Below are 22,108 nucleotides of genomic sequence, written 5' to 3'. Positions count from 1 at the left end.
ATGGTTGCACAACAAACACTGTCAAAAATAGAAGAGGAATGGGGGAAAACCCAGATCTTTTGCTGGTGTCAGTCAGTGAAGTTGTATTGATTTGTTCCAATTGAGGAGTTGATATTATGGAGTTCTAAAAGTAGAGCACACCACAAATATGTGGTATTTTTGCTTCCAAAAATCTGGAACACAATACTGTTATTGGCAGTTGTCTGCCATTGGCAGAAGCATGTCTGCACAGCTCTCCCCGAATGTGACCTTGTCTCTGAATCCCTTGAATAATTATGTGCAACTCTATATTCATCTAAACCAATTAAAACTTAAAGATCAGACTCAAGAACATTAACAAAAAGCCTGATCAAAACACTTGAGGTATTTGTTTTAAAAAGGATTTCTACCTACACAGCAGGTAAGCAAAAAGCAGGAACATTATTTTTGCACCATATATATATATTTGCTACCCTGCAGACGCTTTAAAATTAGCCCAGATTAGCAACCACTTCATATATTCTGGAGGTTTCCTGGGGAAAGTTTTGCGTGTGTAGGTCCCCAGGCCACCCCTCAAATAACTTCACACATAACACGTAATTTAGTTTTGGTTTTTGGGCACTATTTTGGCCACAACTTTATTAAATACAAAATCAGTGAGTGGTTGTTTAGACATTGGTTATGACTATCTGTCCCCCAGCCTGGGACAGAACTGACATCCCGAGGTGCGATCGGTAGCCGGTAGAAGGGAAAGTCTAACTTGGGGATCATTTGAGCTAAGCGTCGGACCCACGCCGCTCACCCCAGCAACTCCCCGAAAGCTTGCCGGCCTGGTCCTATGACAAGGATTCCCATGACAGGGATTGGGCGGCCCTGGTCCCATGACAGGGATTGGACGAAATCATGGCAAGCCCCAGGATTCCTTTAACGGAATTCCCTTCAGCGCAACGGGAGGGGCAGGCACGGCCTAACCTGACCCCTCCACCACCAGCATATTATAACCAATGCCTAACCACAACCTTACAAGTTGTGACGAATTGCTGAGTAGTAGGCAAAAACCAAATGGCACAGCCAATCACCAAATGGCTAAATTCCTACTAGGCCCCTGCGCCAAGGCAGACGACCCCATGACAGGCAAAGCAAGGTCAACCGGAAAAGAGGGCGGGCGGGCGGGTGATCCGATGCACTCTGCAAAGAGAAAGAGAAACCAGAGTGCACCAATATTTAAAGACTATGGTCCCACCCACCCAATTTGCAACATACAATTTGCCCCAGCAACCCGGTTACCCAATAATGATGCCAGGCAACAACTATTAACCTGCCTGGCAACAAGGGGCCTGGCCTGGTGGCCCACACCGCAACACATGCTCTCATTTATTGGAGAACATGCTTTGTGACAACTTGTTGGTAAATAAGAAATGGTTCTTTGGTTATCAAACAATTACACTTCAACCTTATACTCCCTTAACCTGGGAGTAAGCCCCATTGAATTGTAAATGCCATTCATTCACTCATTTATTAAATTTACATTTTACCTTTTAGTGATTGTCTTCAAAACTCAGAAATACAATTAAAAACACAATGTTAAACTGGTTTTAAACTGATAATGCTTTAAACAGACTGGGTGACAGCAGGAAAAACCTGTCAAAAAGGCTTTACAGAACAATGATGTTTTCAGCTGTCCTAAAAGGAAACAAGTGTTGTTGTCAGGCAAGCTTTCTGGTAGGCAAGAATTGCACAGCATCAAGCAATTACTGAAAAATCCCTTCTCCTGGTGGAGGCTAGTTTTGAACACGATGTTACTCTGACATATCTTAAAGCACAGGTAAGCAACAAGGTGCTTTGCTGATGTTGCTGGACTTCAACTCACATTAGATCTAGCTGGCAAAGCCAATGGTCGGAAGCACTGGAAGCTGTAGTCAAACAGTCTCAACAGATTCACTAGTCCATCGCCCCTACTCATAATTTAAACTTTTAAAATGAGCAACATAAAATTGTGCCTTTGGAATGTTTTGTTTTGTTTTGTTTGGATACTGCATTAGCAAGAACATATTTCAAGGTGACTTCTCCCCACCTGCCTCTCTCTCTTTCTCCCTCCCTCTTTTGGAAGATTGAAAATCCTAAAGGTACCAAACAGAAATAGAAACTCTCCAGATAAAATGTTGTGGGAGATCATGTAGTTGTACTTGTTTTCTAGGCCTTTCAAGATAATTTATTCATATAATTCTTATCTGGGGGGAAAACGAAATGTTAAGATAAGAACAACAAAAGGCTCCCATCACCTAAAAACCATAGGGGAGTTAAGTATCAAGTATGCTAAATATTAACAAATGAAATTAGCCACATAAAATGGAAAGCAAATTGGGAAATAAAGACGTTATTGATGTTTCTGGCTGATTTCTTAGTCCCTGAACAGATGGAATGTAAATGGCAGTCTGTGGATGGGTTTCCTACAAGGATATAAATAAATAATAAATTGTATTTCTGCACAAGCACCGCTTTCAAGGTTTTTGATAATGGTGCAAATGGAGTAAACTTTGAATTAGGGCGAGATAGAGCCACAGATATGAACAATTATAAATTCAATCCATACAAGTCAGTGAGGAGTACTACTAAATGTATTACATATGTGTTCCAACTGTTTAGCTGTCATAGGTAAGCAAACCTAATTGACATCCCATTTCATTTCCTTATTCTTAATACAAAAATATACAAGAATTGTAATGGTCATCATGTTGGACAGCGTGAGAAGTCGGGTCTTTCAAGTCGGATGAGCAATAGCTCTGAAATTATCAACTGCAACATTTTCATAAATCACAATCCAGAGTGCCATGCAATTTTTTTTTAAAATGGCTTTAAGGCTAACATTTTACCTTTAAAAATCTTTGCCTGCATTTCTAGATTAGAATAAACTGCAAGTTCTTGAGGCACACCCATGTTGCTGTATCTGTTATCTGGGAACCTAGGGGAAGAATATTGAGCCCTATGACATTGAGCTGCCCCCTGCCAAGTCCTGATCCTGTGCCACACAGCATGAGAGAAGCATACGTTCACTTCTGAATTAAGTGACAGGAAAATCAGAAATATTTGCCTAACAGTGGCAAAGGTGAAAACTCTAATGCATTTGCACCATGAATTTTAAATGAAGAAAACATACGGAATAGGTTGCAACAGTTGTAACACTTAAAGGCTATGGATGTCCCAGGAGCATTTGCAAAATGGATTTAGAGAGGATCTATTATAAACCACCACCTACTGGCAGAATGAATGGTTTGAACTCTAAACTCCTTTCATATCACAGTGATGCTATTGTTCTCTCTGATCAGCTAAAGGTGCTGCTAAATCGCCAGCAGTAAGAATCACAGTTAGCAACCAAACAACCTACAGAAACAGGTAGGTAGCCTTTCTCTCTTGAGCCATAAACTGTGTAAGCCTTTTGAAGCAAATCTATTCCATTAGCCTGTGCTAATTATTTGTAATTTACATAATAATTGTAATGTGCAATGGGCTTTTCATTTCCTGGCAAAAAAACAACAATTGTTATAATACTCAGTTTGAATATAGTCTTGTGACCTCTTGAAGCTCATAGAGGTTTCCATGTCCAGGAGATTAGCCAGTTGTGTGCTTTGAACACAGTTGCATTCCTTCTTGAAAGAACAGGTTCAAAGTCCAACTACTAGGTGCCATTGAATTGGGATAGCCTGGCCATATTTATTTATGCTTTGGTAACTTCAATGTGGGGCTGCTATTGAGGCCTAGTCTGGAGACTTCAGCTGGTGAGAGTTCTGCTGTTAAGACTGTTGGTGGTGTTTAGGAGCTTCAACTGGTTGCGAGATGCTACCAGGGTCAGGTTCAAGGTTCTTGTACAGTATTAATTTACAAGGTCATTAATAACTTGAGTCCCGGATATCTTAAGAACTTCCTGGTTCCTTATATCCCTGCCCAATCACTGAGATCTTCAGGGGAGTCTCTGTTAGTGGTTCCCTGTGACTAAGATGCATGGTTCATAGCCACCAGAAGCTGTGCATTTAGTACTGTGGGTGGAGTGCATGATGTGGTTCACTACAGCTTATTTGTGTAATGGGTTAGAACTATGGTTTAGTATTCTATTCAAATCAGGCCCATGTCTGACAATGACTATGGCAATTTCACATGTGCATTTTCCCTTTCCCAATGACTGCAACAGCTATCGCAGGTTCAATATCACAGGTACATAGAACTCCTTGCTAAGCTTCCAAGAAAGCAACATATACATTTAGATAAGAAAAATCCAGTAGCCTCACTGGATCCAGTAAGGACATATTGTGTGACTTTAGGGCACGAGTGAATCAGGGGGATCACAATGACATGCTAAAGGTACTAGGCAAGGTGTGCAGAAAGACAGCTGTGAAACAGATACCTCAGTTAGTATGAGTTTGCATCAGGTGGCCTGGGAGATGGTATAGGCAGATCTCTGCAGAGATAAAACTGAAAGGACTACAAATCCACCCCTTACAGAAAATGATGCATCACGGTCTGAAACAGTATTTTCTGCAGTGGGAGGAGGAGGACAATGCCAAACCTACATCTCAGAGCACACCAGGATTCTTATTCTTGGAAGAGAAGCTGCAAAGAAATCTGTGGACGAGGAGAGGATATACACATTCAAACTGGGTATAGCGCAGATATACACAGAGAGGATAGGCTAGCCCTACGGATAATTCACTGGAAAGATAAAAACAAACAAAGAACAGAGGATGAGTTAGTGCTGTTCTGTGCTACACGAGGTCCAGTCCTTGGTGGCGCACTTACAAATGCTAGCCTAGTTTGCATTGGGAAAATATCTGCATCACTTCAGAGACCGGAGATTGATGAGGGGTTGTTCAAGCTTCCATCTATGCAGCAGTACCAATGAATATTTATTGCAGCTTGCAAGCACTGAAGAGCTATTCTATTTCTCCTGCTCAGTTGTGTCAAACTGACTTAAAAGTGCTAAGGATTTCTACAGAGTGGGCACATACGTTCACACATCTAGAGATACTAAACTTCTTTTTTTTCATCTGAAACCTCAAGTGCAGTTTTGAAACATTTTGCTGGGGCTAAGCAAAACAAAGATGCAGACGTTATCTACTGCAGCTTTTGGAATGATAAATAAATAAAAATGGGAGGAGGAAACTAATTCAAATACTGAGAGAGGTTCTGAATTATATAAACTATGTTTCTAGAATATGTGTGGTTTTAGAGATTGCAGCCCATGGAATTTTACTGTATGACAGTGGATACTGGCTCCTATTGTGCAGTCACTTGTGTGGTACACTCCTTTTAAGACTCTGTTGGAGTTCGCCTCAGCCCTGGCAGATCCCACAATGCCATTCCCTTCAAAAGTGAGAAGAGACCCAGCTGCAAGTTAAGGAGAACCCAGAAGACTTATAAAAGCAACCCCAACAGGTGGTACAGGGAAAAGAGAACCAGGTTTATGATTTATTTTCTAGTTGTTGTGTTTTAATGTTTTGCTTACAAACCAGTTTTTTCCAATATGTCTTCATTGCTAATGTTGGGCCTAATTGTCAAACCTAGAATTCATAATCAAAAGAGCCATTTTGGAAAATATATATATGCTGGTACAGTCAAATCTCAGTTCTCGAACGGCTCCGTTTTTGAACATTTCGGTTCCCAAACGCCAAAACCCCAGACGTAAATGCTCCGGTTTTCAAACGTTCCTCAGAACTTGAACATTGATGCAGCTTCCGCTTGAGTGCAAGAAGCTCTTGCAACCAATCGGAAGCCATGCCTCAGTTGTCGAACATTTCGGAAGTCGAATGGTCTTCCGGAATGGATTACGTTCGACAACTGAGGTTTGACTGTAATACTTCTGACAGTGCATTTCTCCTGCCATATATGTTGTACACGTGGGAATTAATATGGCGACCGTGAAAGCCAAGAGCTAAGAGCATCTCAAAAGTTAAAGAATGTAGAATGGGCAAACTTGCATAACCCTGCACTACCCCTGTCTCACATTCATACAGCTTCATTTTTCACCATCATTCCAGCTATCTAAACACACCAGCTATTTAGCATCCTGCTGCCTACCAATCCCAAAGCCTACTAATTATACTGAATTACATGGTTGCTGTATGATGTGCCCTAGTCAAGTGGAGGATGAGACCTCTCTAAAGCAATCTTCCCTTTAAAATCACAACTAAAATGATAACATATTCAACCTCTGAGCCAATCATTTTCAAGTGCAGATCAAGGCTGCATCAGGAAGATCCACATGAGTGTTTGGTTCTGGCTTGGCAGCAGGATGGTTCTTGCTAATTGAAAAGTCCTTTGCTTCCTGTCACCTTGATTACAATTTTCAAGAAAAATATTGTTCCTCTTGCAGGGAAGGCATTTGGTTATGCAATCAGTTGCATGCACAGATACATGTGGAGTGCAGAGGGCGCATCATACCCCTGCCTGGCGTCAAAAAGGGGGCCTGGGAACCAAAGGAGAGAGCCAGGAATCCCCTGGGACCTCAGAAAACATATGCATATATTGTGTGAAAACTAACATTTACATTTTGTGTAAGCTTACATAAAACACCAGCATATTTCTTCCCCCGGCCACTTTGTCTTCTGCCAACGTGCTGCCACCTACTTCTCCTAAGATATCCAGAGAGGTGGCACTGAAGTCCCAGTGAAAGATGACATGAGTGGGCGAAGCGAGAAGACAGGCTTGACTTGGTTCTCCTGCAGGTGACAAGCTCCACCTACAGAGGGGACTGCTGTCTGCCAGTGAAGGGCAGTGGGTGATGTCACTGACAGCAGTCCATCTTCAAGCAGGAGAAGGCAAAACAGCTCATTGCCACCACTATCATCACAAACTGATGAAGGACTGACTACAACCGGTAAAACTATATTTTCCAAATAACTCTAATAAAAACCAGGAGGTAGTTAATATTTGTAAAGGTATAATAAAAGCAACAACAAAAAGTCCCTTGAAAAACCCCTACCTAAGATATTTAATTGTGCTTTGATTTATTAATATTATGAATAGAGGATTAGATGATTATTCATCTCTGTGTATTTTAATTTGGGCTTTTGCTGACAAAGGTGCTGTTAATTTGGAATTATTGCTTAACCTGAGAAACAAAGTTGCTCAGATATAATTAACAAGGAATTGTAAAGTCTTTTTACAACTCAAGTTATTTTTTGGCCAACCTGCAACAAGCTGCAAAGTTTGCAGGTGAGCTCTTGCTACTTTGTTGTTGTTTTGATCAAGCAAGCACAGCTGTACCTTTTACTTCCCAAGTAAAAGGTCCCAAAACATGAAAAGAGCAACAGTCACAGAGAATGTTACCTAGCTTGGTGAGAACTAGAATGGTGCCCTGCTGTCTGAGAGAGGAGTTGACATCATCTTAGAAGCATCAATCAAAACTGAAGCTGTGAAATGGTACAACCCATAGCTGTCAACTTTCCCCCTTTTTTTAAGGGAAATTCCCTTATTCCGAACAGGATTCCTCGCAAGAAAAGGGAAAAGTTGACAGCTATGGTATAACCTTTTAAAGCATTTCATCAGTGCTGTACTCTTCTTGGGAGAGCATGGTCTACCATTTAATGGTTCACCCATCAAAATGGTGATTCCAACAATGGAAACTTTTTAAGGAATCATTGAACTGTTCTCCAGGTGGAACACCATCCTCCAAAAACACATGCTAAGTGTAGAGGAAAAGGAGTAAGAGGCTTCAAGTTCATTATCTGTCCACAGACTCACAAGATGAATTTATTGCAGAATGCTCAAATCTTGTGAAACAAGACATTTTGCTACAAAGTAGTTTGTAGTAATAGTAGATTCCACACTAGATTCTTCCCATTTTGAACAAACAACATTTCTTCTGCGATATGTACTTTTAAGACAAACAGGGTAGGAGATTCAAGAAAGATTTCTCAAGTTTACAGATTGTAGCAACAAAAGAGGAGAAGAAATGGCTCAGTTGCTAATGCATAGATTGAAGGAATATGCTATTTCTCCCAGTGATTGTAGAGCTCAAGCCTATGATAATGGGGCAAATATGGCCACAAAATACAACGGCACACAAACAGAAATACAGAAACAATTCTCAACAGCATTTTTTTTCCACCTTGTGGTTGTCATACACTCATCTTACATGGAAATTATGCTGCTGAATGCATATCTGAAGCAATAGCCTTTTTCAGAACAATTCAAACTGTGTACCACCTTGTTCAGCTCCCGTTCTAAGTGGTGGAAATTACTACAAAAATGTATTGGTTGTGCTCTTCATGGTATGTCTGAAACAAGGCGGTCAGATCATGCTGAATGTGTAAAGCCCTTTGCAGCTCACTTGCCTGCCATTAAATTACCACTAGAAGACCTCCTAGGACTAAATGTGATGGCCAAAACAACAAATGAAGCCCACAGAGTTTTATTATATGCGGCATCTTTTGCATCAAACATAAATATAGAAATAAGACTCTCCTGTATATATGATGGAGTTAGGCACAAGAGGGCAAGGTTGCATGATGACAGCACACCTGATGCTAACTTGGAATAAGTGAATGGCAGAGGTTATACTCCAGAAGAGGCCTACTTCACAATGTGTGTGTTTTATGTTTTGGTAGACAGTGTTATAGCAGGATTAACAGTTCACTTCAGTGCTGTTGACTTCTTGTGGAAATATCTTACTATGTCCAAAAATGATGTGGAGAGGAAAGCTTTAACTTTATCAGAGCAATGTCCTGCTGACCTTAATGGGGGTGATTTTGGAAAAGAAATGCAACATTTACCCTCGGTACATAAAACAAATTTTGTAAATGCACAGTTAAAGCCATTAGATCTGTTGTACTTGTTGACAGAGTACAAACTCGGTGACCTGTTTGCATTATGTTTATGTTAGCTTAAGAATACTATTAACATTCACAGCAACAGTAGTTTTTGGAGAGAGGTCATTTAGCAAATAATTAAAAATTATTTAAGGCCTACAATGTCTCAAGAACATCTTGCAGATTTGGCCAGGCTAAGTATTGAATCAAACATTGTCAGAATAATTAATGTTCATGCTGTGATTTGAAATTTTTCAGAAAAAAGGACAGACAAGCTTTCTAAAAAGTGAATAGTAAGTTTATCTACTTTTTTATACTAATACTAATGTCTTCTGATCTGATCTGCATTGCAATATAAAAGGTTGTTTCAAAGAGAATTCTTCCTCCTTATCAGTATTGTAGCATAAACAAAGATGTTCAAATAAACAAAGATGTTCAAATCAAATGTGCTTTCTTATCTCTGATCCTCTTGTTTTATGTATATTTATTTATATTTATCATGGAGGAAGTATAAGATTTAAATGCAGAAAATGAACAGAGCGCTCCACTCCACTCCTTTCTCATCTTCCATACCCTTTTTGACCTTACAGGCTATAGTTCATGTTATGGTGGATAAAAACAGAACAACTAATGGAGAAGTTAAGTGGCCCCAAAGAAAGTTTGCAACCCCCCCTCCGATAATATTCCTTTCAGAGGCCCTGTATGGATAACTCTGATCTGTAGAGACTAGAGATCAGACCACTAGCTTTATCGGGGGGGGGGGGGCTTTGTGAGCTTTCCAGATGAGTACACACACCAATTATACCACAAAAACCCCCAACAACTGAGCTTTGTTTGAGCAGAATAAATGCTAAGTAAATAGAATGGATTTGGTTTTTATCTTGACTAGGAAAAGTGGCCCAATTTCCAGATTTAGCTGTTCCCTGGTGTAGTTCTTGGTAAGAACAGTTTTAGCTCAATGCTGGAAAGCTGGGAGCTTAGCTTGCATAGCTGAATACTGAACTAAAGTGATTTTTCACATCTGTTCCAATACAGATCCACCTTTACTACTACATGTCATCTGTAAAATCTTTCCAAGGAAAAACATGAGCAGTTTTCAAATCAAGGCATGCCCACTCAAAATCAGTCAGATACCATGTAAATTTTCACTATTTTTTTTTTAGTAAAATGAAAAATAATATCAGCTAGAAAAAACATGGATGCCACATGTTCTGTCTGAAGAAGTTATGCAATAAGGAGACTGCAGGTTTAATGCTTCTGTAATGTCTGTAAACTTGCTTAAGATTTTTTGAAGTCTATGTAAGATGAAAGCAGCAACAACAAAAAGCTAGGCTGACCAGTGCAAGACAAAGCAATAGTGACCAGTGCAAAGCAATATCGTTTTGTAAGGAATGTATTTTTTTTACAAACTACAGTATCTATAATTCACTTGATTGCATTTTCAAATTTTGCGTTGCAAGATGCAAATATAGTTACTATTATTTTGCTCGGCTAATGTAATATGCTTCATGTATAACTGCATGTATGAATAATTTGGAAGCATCAGTTTGTGCAGAATAGGGTAGCCTACTGTCAATGGGCTCCTCAAAGGGTATTATAGCACTTCTCTATCATTATTGGATTCCCTACTAGCCTTTGAACACAACTTTTTAAGTTTAAAAATCTGATGTTGATCTAAAGCCCTTTACTGTTTAGGTGGAAGAGATCTAAGAGATCAGTTTTTGCCCGTTTCCATAATAAACCCAACTATTGAGAGAGAATGTGTCCAGTTGTTATTGGAAAAACTTGCTCAGGTGGTGACACTAACATTTATCAGATAATAGCTATAGAAGTATGCAAACAGGAGAAGCAGCCAGACACACCCAGTGGTAGTACCCATACAGAATTGCTGCCAACTTTATAATGCATGGCAAAGTACATATAGTACCTAATACACATTCTTCACAGAGGGCATTTAGATTAGACTGGAAAGTATTGTTTGCATGGGCTAGGAACATGGCATTACCCAAAGACTGTACTGAGAAGGAGCAAAACCATATTTAATCATGTTTACAAAGAAACATGCGACAAGATAAAGGTGTTACCTGTGAAACAAGACTGATTTGACGAGAGTGACAACATCCCGACTGGCATTGTATCCAGCACAGACAATGGCGACATGGATTGTCTAAGTAGAAAGAAAGAAAGAGACAATGAAAGCAAGGGGAATAAGAGCAATTTAATTTTTCACTTTTATTATTCATTAAATAGGAAAACAGTCCCACTATCGAATAATGCCATTTGTTGTGCTTAATGCTTATCTGACACTTGTATGTTAAACAGCAAGTATGGTAAATATTTGTTACACCATATACATTTGAAATCATTGCTTCAAGGCACCTGAAATTTTATTATGTAGACTGATGATAGATTGGATTAGATTAGATAGATAGATAGATAGGTAGGTAGGTAGGTATAGAATATGATGCAGGAAAAGGAGGTGGTAAAATTTGTGATAGCTAGCCTTCAGAAGTTCCCAAATTTATGACCAAACAAAAACCCTTTTCAGGGAGAGTTCACATGTTCTAGGTCAGGAACAGGCAAACTCGGCCCTCCAGATGTTTTGGGAATACAACTCCCATAATCCCTAGCTAATAGGACTGGTGGTCAGGGATGATGGGAATTGTAGTCCCAAAACATCTGGAGGGCCGAGTTTGCCTATGCCTGCTCTAGTTAGGCAGCCAATAACATCACTATTATTGATAATGGAGGCTAGATTAGAGATCTTCTAGAAGAGAAGACCCTAGATAAGAAGAAGAAGAAATCCTAGGAATAAAATGAGAAAGTATTTGGAGTAAATAGACAATCTCCAGACACAAGTAAGTACTCAGCTGCATTTATATGCTCTGCTGAGAGAAGCTAAGAAGTGTGTGCCTCTGTGATACCAAAAGATGGCCGTCTACAAAAGATGGCTTAAATGGCTACTGGCCACAATGGGCTATGTTCTATCTCCACTGTTGGAGGCAGAACGCCTCTGGATACCAGTTACTGGGGATCACAAGTGGAGAGAGCGCTGCTGCATTCAGATCCTGCTTGTGGGCTTCCCATAGGTATCTGGCTGCCCGCTGTGAGAAGAAGATGCCGAATGAACCTTTGACCTGATCAAAGAGGGCTTTTCTTATGTTCTTACAACTATACTGAAGTTATGTATCAATGTGTTTTACAAAACATGAAATCCCAAGTGCAGTTTCTAGCCTTGGGATGCTTTGCCTGGTTTGCATTCTTCTTAATGAAGGTACATGTCAGTAAAATTTGTGCACAGAACACATCTGTCTGCGGTTCTTTAGCTGTGATTCCTGCACTGCAGGAATTCTATGGCTCCAAGAATCATGGACACGGGGAAGTGCCAACCTGCTGGAGGGGATGGGGAAGGTAAGAAAAACTCATGTTTCCTTTAGCAACAGCCCTCCAGCCCCCATGAATTTGAAATAGGGTTGCGATAGGGTTGATTCTTGTGAGCAGAATCAAGGCAAGAAGTATCCCATCGTGCTGCTGCTCACACAAAGAGCCCAGCAAAAATTGCCACCCAGTTTATCTCAACCAAGGAACAAATAAACTAAGCACTGGGAAGATACCTCTCAATATCTGATCCCATTGAGAATCATAGATCTGTGGTTTAATTCTAAGCATGCCCCTAACTGTCTTGTTGTTGTTAAGAAGATTTGAGAGGCTGCCATTTTTAACAGAGAAGTATTCCAGTCAGCCATACTCCAAGCTGATTTTCCCATATGGCATTCCAGCTGTATGCTTATGTGGTTAAATCTGCTTCTTTTTGAGTGAATTCCTAAATGACTTTTGTTTTGTTTTTAATACCACAATTTGAATTATGGCAGTACTGTCTTTTTTCTTCTTCACCAAAACCCACATAAACAACAGAGACCACTGGTGTAGATCTCTGTCCCCAAACTCAGTGATACTTCGTGGATTAGTCAGATTCAATATTGAATGCACTCTCCTCCTTAATAATTGTTTTAGCTTTCCTTAACAATTTCTTATACAGCACACTGACTCTCACATACACAAAGAATCAAATAATCACATCAAGGTATGTCCTCTAAGGCCCGAAAAAGAAAACAGAAGAAACATCCCTGTTACTCTTCATTTTAATTACTTTGACATTATTGTCTTTTTTTGCTGAAACTCGTGTAAACAGCAGAGACAGCTGGTTCAAATCTCACCGGGTGGCCTTGAGAACACGAAGTCCCGCTGAAACGAGACTAAAGGTCCATTTTGTTCATCATCCTGTTCCCAGCAGTGGCTAGCCAGATGCCTGTGGGAAGTCTCAACTAGGGCTTGAAGGCAGCAACTCCCCCCATTGTATATCCCCCAGCAACGCTATACTTCCTTTGCAACACAGTGATTACATTCTATCTTCCACCAATTTCTCTACTCTTTTTATAAACCATCTAAGATAGTGGCTATAATCACTTCTTGGGGCAATCAATTCCATAAGAGAAATGATTCCTTTTTCCTGAACCTACCACCCAACTATTTCATTTGTAACAAATTGTCTAATTTGGACAAAAACTTATCTATTCTTCTCTAGCATTCATAAATTTATGAACTCTAATGCCCTCCCCTAGTTTTATTTTTTCTTAAACAAAGAAGCATCTAAGAAAACTCTCTGAAATTTCAGAAGCTCTTTTCTGTATCTTTCCTAGTACTAGGATACCCTCCTGAGGCAAAAGAGCTCGAACTATACAAGGTTTCCAGATGAAGACACTCCACAGAAGACACGCCCATTCTTAATAATTCCCCATATTAAATTTGCTTTTTCAGTGCTGCTGCACACTGAGTTGATATTTTTAAGTGAGCTCTCCATCATGAAACCAAAAGAACTTCCATAGTGAAGGCCTATTCATTTAACCCCTCTCTTTTTCAGTTCTCCTTTAAAGCTACTGTCATTTGAAAGGTCCTGCTACCTCTCCAGGTGATTAGCTACTCCTATTTTAAAAAATAAAATAAAATTTTTCACATCTTTAGCAATTTTGTCCTCCAGCAAACTCAATCCTCCAAATGGGAATAGTATTTTATTGTTGTTGTCAAACCAGACATATGAATCAAAAATTGTTTTAGGAACAAAATTGCTAATGTCGTTAAAGAATAATATTTATTGAATTTTTACTTGAATGGATTATATAACTCAATGGGCTTGGGGCGGGGCAATTTAAATATAAAAAGGAGGAATATAACAAGGAGACATGTAAAATCCAACACCACATGCAGGAATGGGAAGCTGGACTTGAGCTGCAACATGAAGTAATAAAGGGAAAAGAGATTCTATAGTCAGATGCTCTGTAAGCCATTACCTATAGCTTTTCACAAAATATGATCCTCATAATCTTAAATAATTTTTATTTTTATTTTTATTATGATGAAGAGTGCAGAGGCATCCCTTTTCAAACCCCAGAGGGTCTCAATCCCTTGTGTATGCTTCTAAGCAGAAATGTCGCAAAGCCAACTCTGCCACCTCCCTCCCGAGAGTCCACCAAGTTTATCTAGAGTAGAGGAAAGGGGAGGCACGAGTGCTTCAGCTCTGTGTCAGCACTCAATTTCCTACCAAGGAGAGAGGTGAGCTGAGACTTCAGGTCTCTACTGTGAATGTGACTTTCCACTGATGGAGACCCTTTGTCAGAAACTGATGTAGCAACATCACATTCCTACTTGGGACACTGACTTGGATTCCTAGCTCCCTTGGCAGCAAAAGGCACTCCACTGAGGTGCTTGAACACCATCTTCCTTCCCATGCCAGCGTGGTGGGTCTGTGGGTGGTGATGGTGGTGGTAACATTTCAGCTGTAAGCTATGCTTATAAATCACATCTATTTCTGACAAGCTGAACAGAGGCACTTGCTTTGGGGGAGGGTGCCTCTATCAGATTACTCCTGACCCTCCCAAACAATGCAATAAGAGGAGGGCTAGTGTTGATTTATCTCTCTGTTTTCTGCTATATCACACAATCCTTCCCTTAACCTCCTTTTTCTGGCCTTAATTCTCCCCTACCTTGAGGGAAAGGAAGCTAAAATAATGTCTTACTATGGATGGGGGGTGTGTGGAGTGAAATTGGACCTCTCTTGTAAACACATAACTGGCATTTCCAGTAATAGGATAAATGATGAGAACCCAGAAGGCAAATCTGATAATAAGGATGTTTAAATTAAGCTTACATTCTGTCGCTGAATTACTGTGTGAATCTTTTAAGAGGAAAAAGTTAAAGCTATTTCATTATCAAAATACTGTGTGGTTAAGATAGGTGCATGGTGAGAGCGGGGAAGTTTCATGTTTTACATAACCATTGCCTGGGGCATAACACTAATCCCCTGCTGAGCAAGTAAATTTACTGGTAATAGTCATTATAATCTGGAAGGCCATCTAATCTAGTCACCCCTTTTAGCTGCTATTCCCTTGTCCAAAATTGGCTGCAGCACATATACCTCTAGGCCTTTAGAGATTCAGCCATCCAAATTTCTGCAGAAGCACAACAAAGATGGGAGAGAGCTGAAATCATCCTTCAACAACTCAGTGCCTTCTAGGTGTTTTGGACTGCATGCAGCTCCCATCAGCAGATGGGGCTGACGGCCATTATAGTCCAATGCATTTGGAGGGCACTAGGTTGGACGCGGGTGGCGCTGTGGGTTAAACCACAGAGCCTAGGACTTCCTGATCAGAAGGTTTGCAGTTCGAATCCCCGCGACGGGGTGAGCTTCTGTTGCTCGGTCCCTGCTCCTGCCAACCTAGCAGTTCGAAAGCACATCAAAGTGCAAGTAGATAAATAGGTACCACTCCGGCGGGAAGGTAAATGGCATTTCCGTGCGCTGCTCTGGTTCTCCAGAAGCAGCTTAGTCATGCTGGCCACATGACCTGGAAGCTGTACGCCGGCTCCCTCGGCCAATAAAGCGAGATGAGTGCCGCAACCCCAGAGTCAGCCACGACTGGACTGTCACAGGGGTCCCTTTACCTTTACCTTTTTTGGTTGGAAAAACTGCTTCATGTGCATTTCCTAGTAAAGCAAATAGTAATCTCCTAATCCCAGCCCTGCAACACCCCCCCCATTACTTAAAAATGATCTGCAAGATTTCAAACACATGGGAATACAGTGGTACCTCAGGTTACATACGCTTCAGGTTACATATGCTTCAGGTTACAGACTCCGCTAACCCAGAAATAGTACCTCAAGTTAAGAACTTTGCTTCAGGATGAGAACAGAAATCGTGCTCCGGCAGCGCAGCGGCAGCAGGAGGCCCCATTAGCTAAAGTGGTGCTTCAGGTTAAGGACAGTTTCAGGTTAAGAACTGACCTCCGGAACGAATTAAGTACTTAACCTGAGGTACCACTGTATCATTATCAAACTGCTGCTGAGGAAAATATGCCCTAAGTGAATTACTTTAACATGACAGTGGAAGAAGATAGTGGAAGGTTTTCTTGCCACTGAATAAGACTGCATGTCGAATGCGCTGGACATATTATATACCCTCACAGATTTCTGGATTTCACAGATTTTTAGCTTTCACATATTTTTTTTTCATAGCTGTCAACAACAACAGCTTCATGTTTCATCCACCCTCTGCCTACAATATCTAATAATGATGCATCATCATATTGCAAATCATCTGCCAACAATACCCTTCTTTGTTCTGTGTAGGACAAATGGCAAAGCAATTAATGGGCATAAATCTAACATCAGAAATAGCAATAACCAAAAAACAGCTGGACATTTTAACCTCCCAGCATACTCAGGATTGACTTTAAGGTGGCTATACCAGAACCAGGAAACATCAAAGGTAGACTACAATTGTGCTAAAATGAGGATATGTGTTTTTTCATTTTATACTTATTGTCTGGTCTCCTGATTCCTGGGGAGTGGGGGGATGTTAATTGAATTCATTAATGTTAACCCAGGGAAGTGATGTCCTTGACAAGGAAGCAATGACTTCTTAGCATCCCTTGTATCTGATGGGTTTTATTAGGTAGGTGAGGGAATATAATTAACTATATTTTATCGCCCTACAAACCTATGTGTGTTGGTTAACAGACAAAAGAAACAGACAAAAGAATTACTACTGGCAGTTAAAAGCGCGGGAATGAGCAGAGTTTAAATCTCATCTTAAGCAGTTTAATTGGAAGCAAAGGAATTAGCTGCTAGGCTGATTTCCCACTTTGTTACCCTGTTAGTCAAAGGAACAGGCTACAGACTGAAAAGCAAGTTTAAAGCGTATATTTTACCCGCAGGCAAGCATTTGTCCCTAGCAGCAACAGCATTAAAAGTAAATGCAGGTAAAATACTTGTGTTTACAGGAAAACCAGCTGCAGGCATGCTGGCGCAATCAGAGGCATGCCTTCCTTCATAGCTGGCTGAAGAGAGGGGTGGGGAGAGAAGGAACAGGAAATTCTTCTTTTGCTTTTTCCCTCCCAGGAGAGGAGGGGAAATGACATCACACAGAGCCTTCTCTGCCAGTTACATCTCTATGGTCTGAGTCCGCCTATTAGAAATACAGTGCTAAGTCCTTAACCCATTTACATGCTAACCAGCAAGAATATGCATTGTTAGATTTGACTACCTTTCTCCCACAGTCTCACCTAGGTGAGCATAGGATTTCTCCCTCTCTGATTCCTACAGTTTCAGATCAAATAAAAAGAGTAGTCTGGATACTACAAAGGCAAATCATCATCATCATCCTGTACTCTTTTATTGATTTATGTAAAGAATCTATAGACCACCTACCATTTGGGAAATATTGTGGTGGTGTAAAAATTCCCTTGACAAATATGACTCGGAAGACAGTTACCATATAACCCTATGCATGCTTACTGGTAAGCAAGTTCCACCACATCCAGTGAGATTTGCTCTTTGTGAAGTGGGCACAGGAGGCAGAGCTAGAACTGCCAAGAGATTTCCTTTCAGTTGTTAAGTTTTGTTGATTGGTTGGAATTGTGTGTGTGAGTGAGAGAGAGAGAGAGAGATTCTGGCCAGCTGTTCCCATCTACAGCTTCTCAATAGCTGCTTGCAGCTATTTTCAGAACTTGCCGATACCATTGTTTATTGATTTCTCCTTGGTGTATTCTGTTAAGTGCCCTCAAAAAACTTGGCTTTCTTCTACTCAAGTGAGGTATCACCTCCTCCCAGCTCCTTTTGAAATTGAATGGATATAGTTCGCAAAATGAGAGTGAGTGACAATCACAAATACATCTTGGAAGAAAGAACACAATGGAGTCAGTGATGCTGTGTAACAACCGTGAAAACCATTGTCATATTTACCGCTGTGCATCTTTGGGGAAACTGACACATTTTCAAGGTCTAAATGAAGCTGACATGTCTGCTGTATTCAGCGGGTCTTAGAAGGTCTGTGGAGTCTGACAGAGGAGTGAGCTTGCACCCACTTTCTTCCAACTGACTTTGAAGAAAACTAAACAAAATCTGGAGAAAACACACCCAAAAGCTTGGCAAAATAACCTACCTCCCTGATCCCCAAGAGTCCCTCCTTGCTAGTCCCCCAAAAACATCTTCCTCCCATACCTCTTGCTTTAATTCCAGCACCCAGTATCTCCAACCATTGACCATGCTGACTGGGGTTGATTGGAGTTGCAGTGCAAAATAGCCTGAGGGTGCCTTGTTGGGGAAGTGTTCATAAAGGGGAAGGCAGGGGGAGGATGCTTAAGAGACTGAAGTGTTGGCAGGAAGGGTGTTTGGGGACCAAGAAGGGAAACCAGGAATTATTCTCTGCTTGGCAGGTTATTCTAAGCCAGAGAAGAATTTAGGACAGGCATAGGCAAATTCGGCCCTCCAGATGTTTTGGGACTACAACTCCCATCATCCCTAGCTAACATGACCAGTGATCAGGAATGATGGGAACTGTAGTCCCAAAACATCTGGAGGGCTGAGTTTGCCTATGCCTGATTTAGGGGCTTTCAAAACCTGCCTCTCATTTAAGGTAGGATTTTGCAAGCCCTCTGAGCCCAACTTGAGGGAATTTTGCTAGCATCGCTCTTCAACAGTATGAGGAGAGGAACCATGCTTGTGAATATGTGCAAGAAATTGAAGATATGGAAATTAAATAGAAGAGTTAGGATACCCATGGGAACTGCGGGGAATTATAATAGATTATCTTTCCTGATTTGGGGTCAATGTAATCAATACTTATAGGGTGTTCATAATTTGTACATAACAAGTTACATTCAAATAATTTCTACAACCTTGTAAAAATAGAGACAGTCACATTTAAAGGTAAACTGAGGATAAGTGAAAATGACAGTTCAAAACCTGCCTATTGCACCAAGCACCCTTGGTAGATTTTACATTGTGATCTTAAAGTAATCAGTGGACCAAGTTAACAAACTTCCTACTGGACTTAGAAAATTGTGGTGCAACAGCCATTAAATTAGACAATATAATTGATACAAACATCAATGTTGTCCTATGGAACTTGCCAGCATTTTACTGAGTTGCTGTCCTTGGGCATGATAGAGTCTACCAACTCTAACTACAAATTTATCTTATGCCATATAAGCAAATGTCTTTTGTCTTTAATATCACTTTTATTTTCAGTCTTTCTCATATTTTTGTGCACTGCTTCCAACTTTCCTAAATTACATATTACTAAATTACATATCAACAAGCACACAGCATCACCACTGACATGACTTGCTTGCTTCCACAAAAGGAGAAAATATATATGGAATCTATAAAAATTATTTGCCAATGGCCCATGTTGTGGGTATAGCACTGAAAGCAGGCCAAGGCCCCAATAAAGCCAACCAGTTCTCAACAGAGCAGGGGAAGGGAACTTGTTTGCAACCCACAATCTTCATTCCTTCATTGGCAACATCTTGGTGGCTGCATGCCAGAAGCTGGTAGAGCCAGATGCAAAAAAAATAAAAAATGGGCAATTACAAAATACATTTTAATTCCTATGCAGTTTAGACAGCAGGAATGTGCTACTATATAATCAGTTTCATGTTGGCATGCAAGCCAGAAACTTCTCAGGGCACAGAAAGCTTAGGTAGACAGATGTGACTCTTACCTTTGTACAATAGGTGCATTCCAGCAACCCAGTTAGGGATCAGAGGTTTCTATACCACCGTACCACATGCATCTCTCCACCCTGGTAAGCAGTTCAAGGACCCATTCAAGCCAGACAAAAGCACTCAAAGAAGCTGCAGAGCATGGTCGTCCCTTTCTCACACATGCATCCATGGAAAAGTTGGCCAGCCAAACATTGAGAAGCATGGCCTGAGATGGAAGAACAATCTACCTACCTCACACTTCTCCACTGCTGGCTGTTGTCCGCATTCTGAGCTGTTCCCTGCCACGATGCCAGCCCGCAGACTCTCACTGTCCCCAGTCCCTTCCTCCATGGAATAAGTTTTTGAGTGGTTGCCTCGGCGATGGGACAGGCCCCGGCTCTGCACAAGACTGAGCTGCTTGCGAAGTGCCCGGTTTTCCTCTTCCACTTCTCGCATGCGGACCTCCAGGCTCTCTCTTTCACGTTGACTTGTGGCTGTGTAACGAGGGCTGTGGGGCTGAGATTCAATTGGAGACAATGACACTGGCTTTCCATCTAGGATGAAAGGAGGGGAAAAAGAGGCAGTGATACAAAGGACATTTACAATTTAGGTTTCAAAAAGGAACAGAGATAACCTTTTTCTGTAATAAGTCCTGAATTGCTAAAAACAACAACAACTATGCAGATGACTAACCCAATATATCAATATATCATCCCTGGGATGCTCGCCGCAGGTGGCGCCCCTATGGGTGCCTAGCCCCACTCCCGTGGGTGGCTAGCCCTGCCCCCTGGTGCACAGCATGTGCGCTGCTCCAGGTGCCAGAGCAGCTAGCTCCTCCTCTGCATCAGGTATGTCCTATCTTTCTTGTTATATATGTGATGTAGTTGATGCTTGTTTGATTCTGTCTCAAGACCTTCTGATAATGTAAGACTACAGAAACCATAATAGGCAACCAGGGTCTACTCAGAATAGATCAATTAAGATTAATGAACCCAAGTTGGTCCTGTCCACAATTTTCAATAGGTCTCCCTCTGAGTACAACTAACATTGGATACAACCCATGTAGGAAGACCAGAAACACGTGAGAAACCACTCTCTGGCATCAAACTTAGGTGGCATCACCACCAGAGCATTATTGTCGTTCTTGTCATCTGATCCTGTGCCTGCCATATGCTTTGTTATTGTTGTTGCATTACCAATGTGATGTGGAAGAGAGTTGCAACAGAACAACAGTCACACCAATCCTGTAACTCATGAATCAGGTCAGAATGGCACCTTCTGTCTTGTTCAGCAGCTAGTTATTCTGCAAATATAAGTGAGTTGCACACAGAACCCATGTCACTTTCTTTGGAAGTGATTGGTCATGGCAAACCCACTTCTCTCTAGCTCCAACACGATAGATTTGTTGTGAGGCCTGGTTACAATCATTGCAATCTCTCTCTGCGTCATGGATTTCAATCAAACAGCTTGTCTGAAATGTAGGAAGGTTTGTAAGTTAAGAGATATCTGTTGCATAGTAACAAAGATGTGCTCTCCCAAGCCCACAGCATGTTCACACTCCTGTCTCAACAACGTCTACCCTGGCTTGGTCATGTCCACAGAATGGAAGATGGCAGGGTCCCCAAGGACCTGCTCCACAGGGAGTTGGGTTCAGGCACCAGGCCAATTGGCAGATCAACTCGGTGCCTGCAAATGTGACATGAAGGCTAGAATCCCTTGCAGTGCCTGGAGACAGGCAGTCAAGTTGTGCATCTTTAGCAGTAACCAGAGGAGAAATGACCACTGGGAGGAGTGCAGAGAGAAGAAACACCATGGTGCATCTGCAGCAGCACAACAGGATGCCTTCATCCGTCCCAGCTGCAATGAAACATGTCTCTCCTGTATCAGTCTCTACAGCCACAGGAAGTGCTGCAACCGTGCAACAGCTTGGCCTCACCCCCAAAGGTGCACTCCTCCATTGTCACCAAAAGGAAGTTAGGACATGTAACAACACACACTCATGTTGCAAATGCAGAAAACGTAGGAAGTTGCTTTGTACTCAATCAGAAGATTGGTCCACTAGCTCACAGTATTGACTCTACTGCTTGGCAGCAGCTCTTGGAAGCTTTACTAGAAGAGTCTGCGCCAGCCCTACCTGAAGATGCCAGGGATTGAATCCAGATATTGAACCTTCTGCATCCAAAGGATGTGCTCTTCCAATGACCCATGACCTCTCCTCCAAACTTAACAGCATTGTAGAGTTTAACAACAAGGAGCCTCTCAGCAATGAAAGTGGTCAGGAAGTGACAG

General features: G+C 41.2%; 1 protein-coding gene across 1 annotated transcript in view; it reads right to left on the bottom strand.

Moving 5' to 3' along the window:
* The window catches only part of LARGE1 (LARGE xylosyl- and glucuronyltransferase 1), a 313,681-nt gene that overhangs the window by 149,784 nt on the left and 141,789 nt on the right, over positions 1-22,108 (bottom strand). The window contains exons 3-4 of the mRNA XM_081928248.1: positions 20,072-20,373; positions 10,865-10,947 (exon numbers count right to left, since the gene is read on the bottom strand). Coding sequence (XP_081784374.1) covers positions 10,865-10,947; positions 20,072-20,373 — 385 coding nt within the window. The remainder of the gene's footprint in view (positions 1-10,864; positions 10,948-20,071; positions 20,374-22,108) is intronic.

The sequence above is a fragment of the Podarcis melisellensis genome (genome assembly GCF_964234715.1).
Source record: "Podarcis melisellensis genome assembly, chromosome: 10".
NCBI classification, from domain to species: domain Eukaryota; kingdom Metazoa; phylum Chordata; class Lepidosauria; order Squamata; family Lacertidae; genus Podarcis; species Podarcis melisellensis.
Note: the sequence above shows the minus strand (reverse complement) of the source record. Positions and strands in the feature narration are given on the sequence as shown.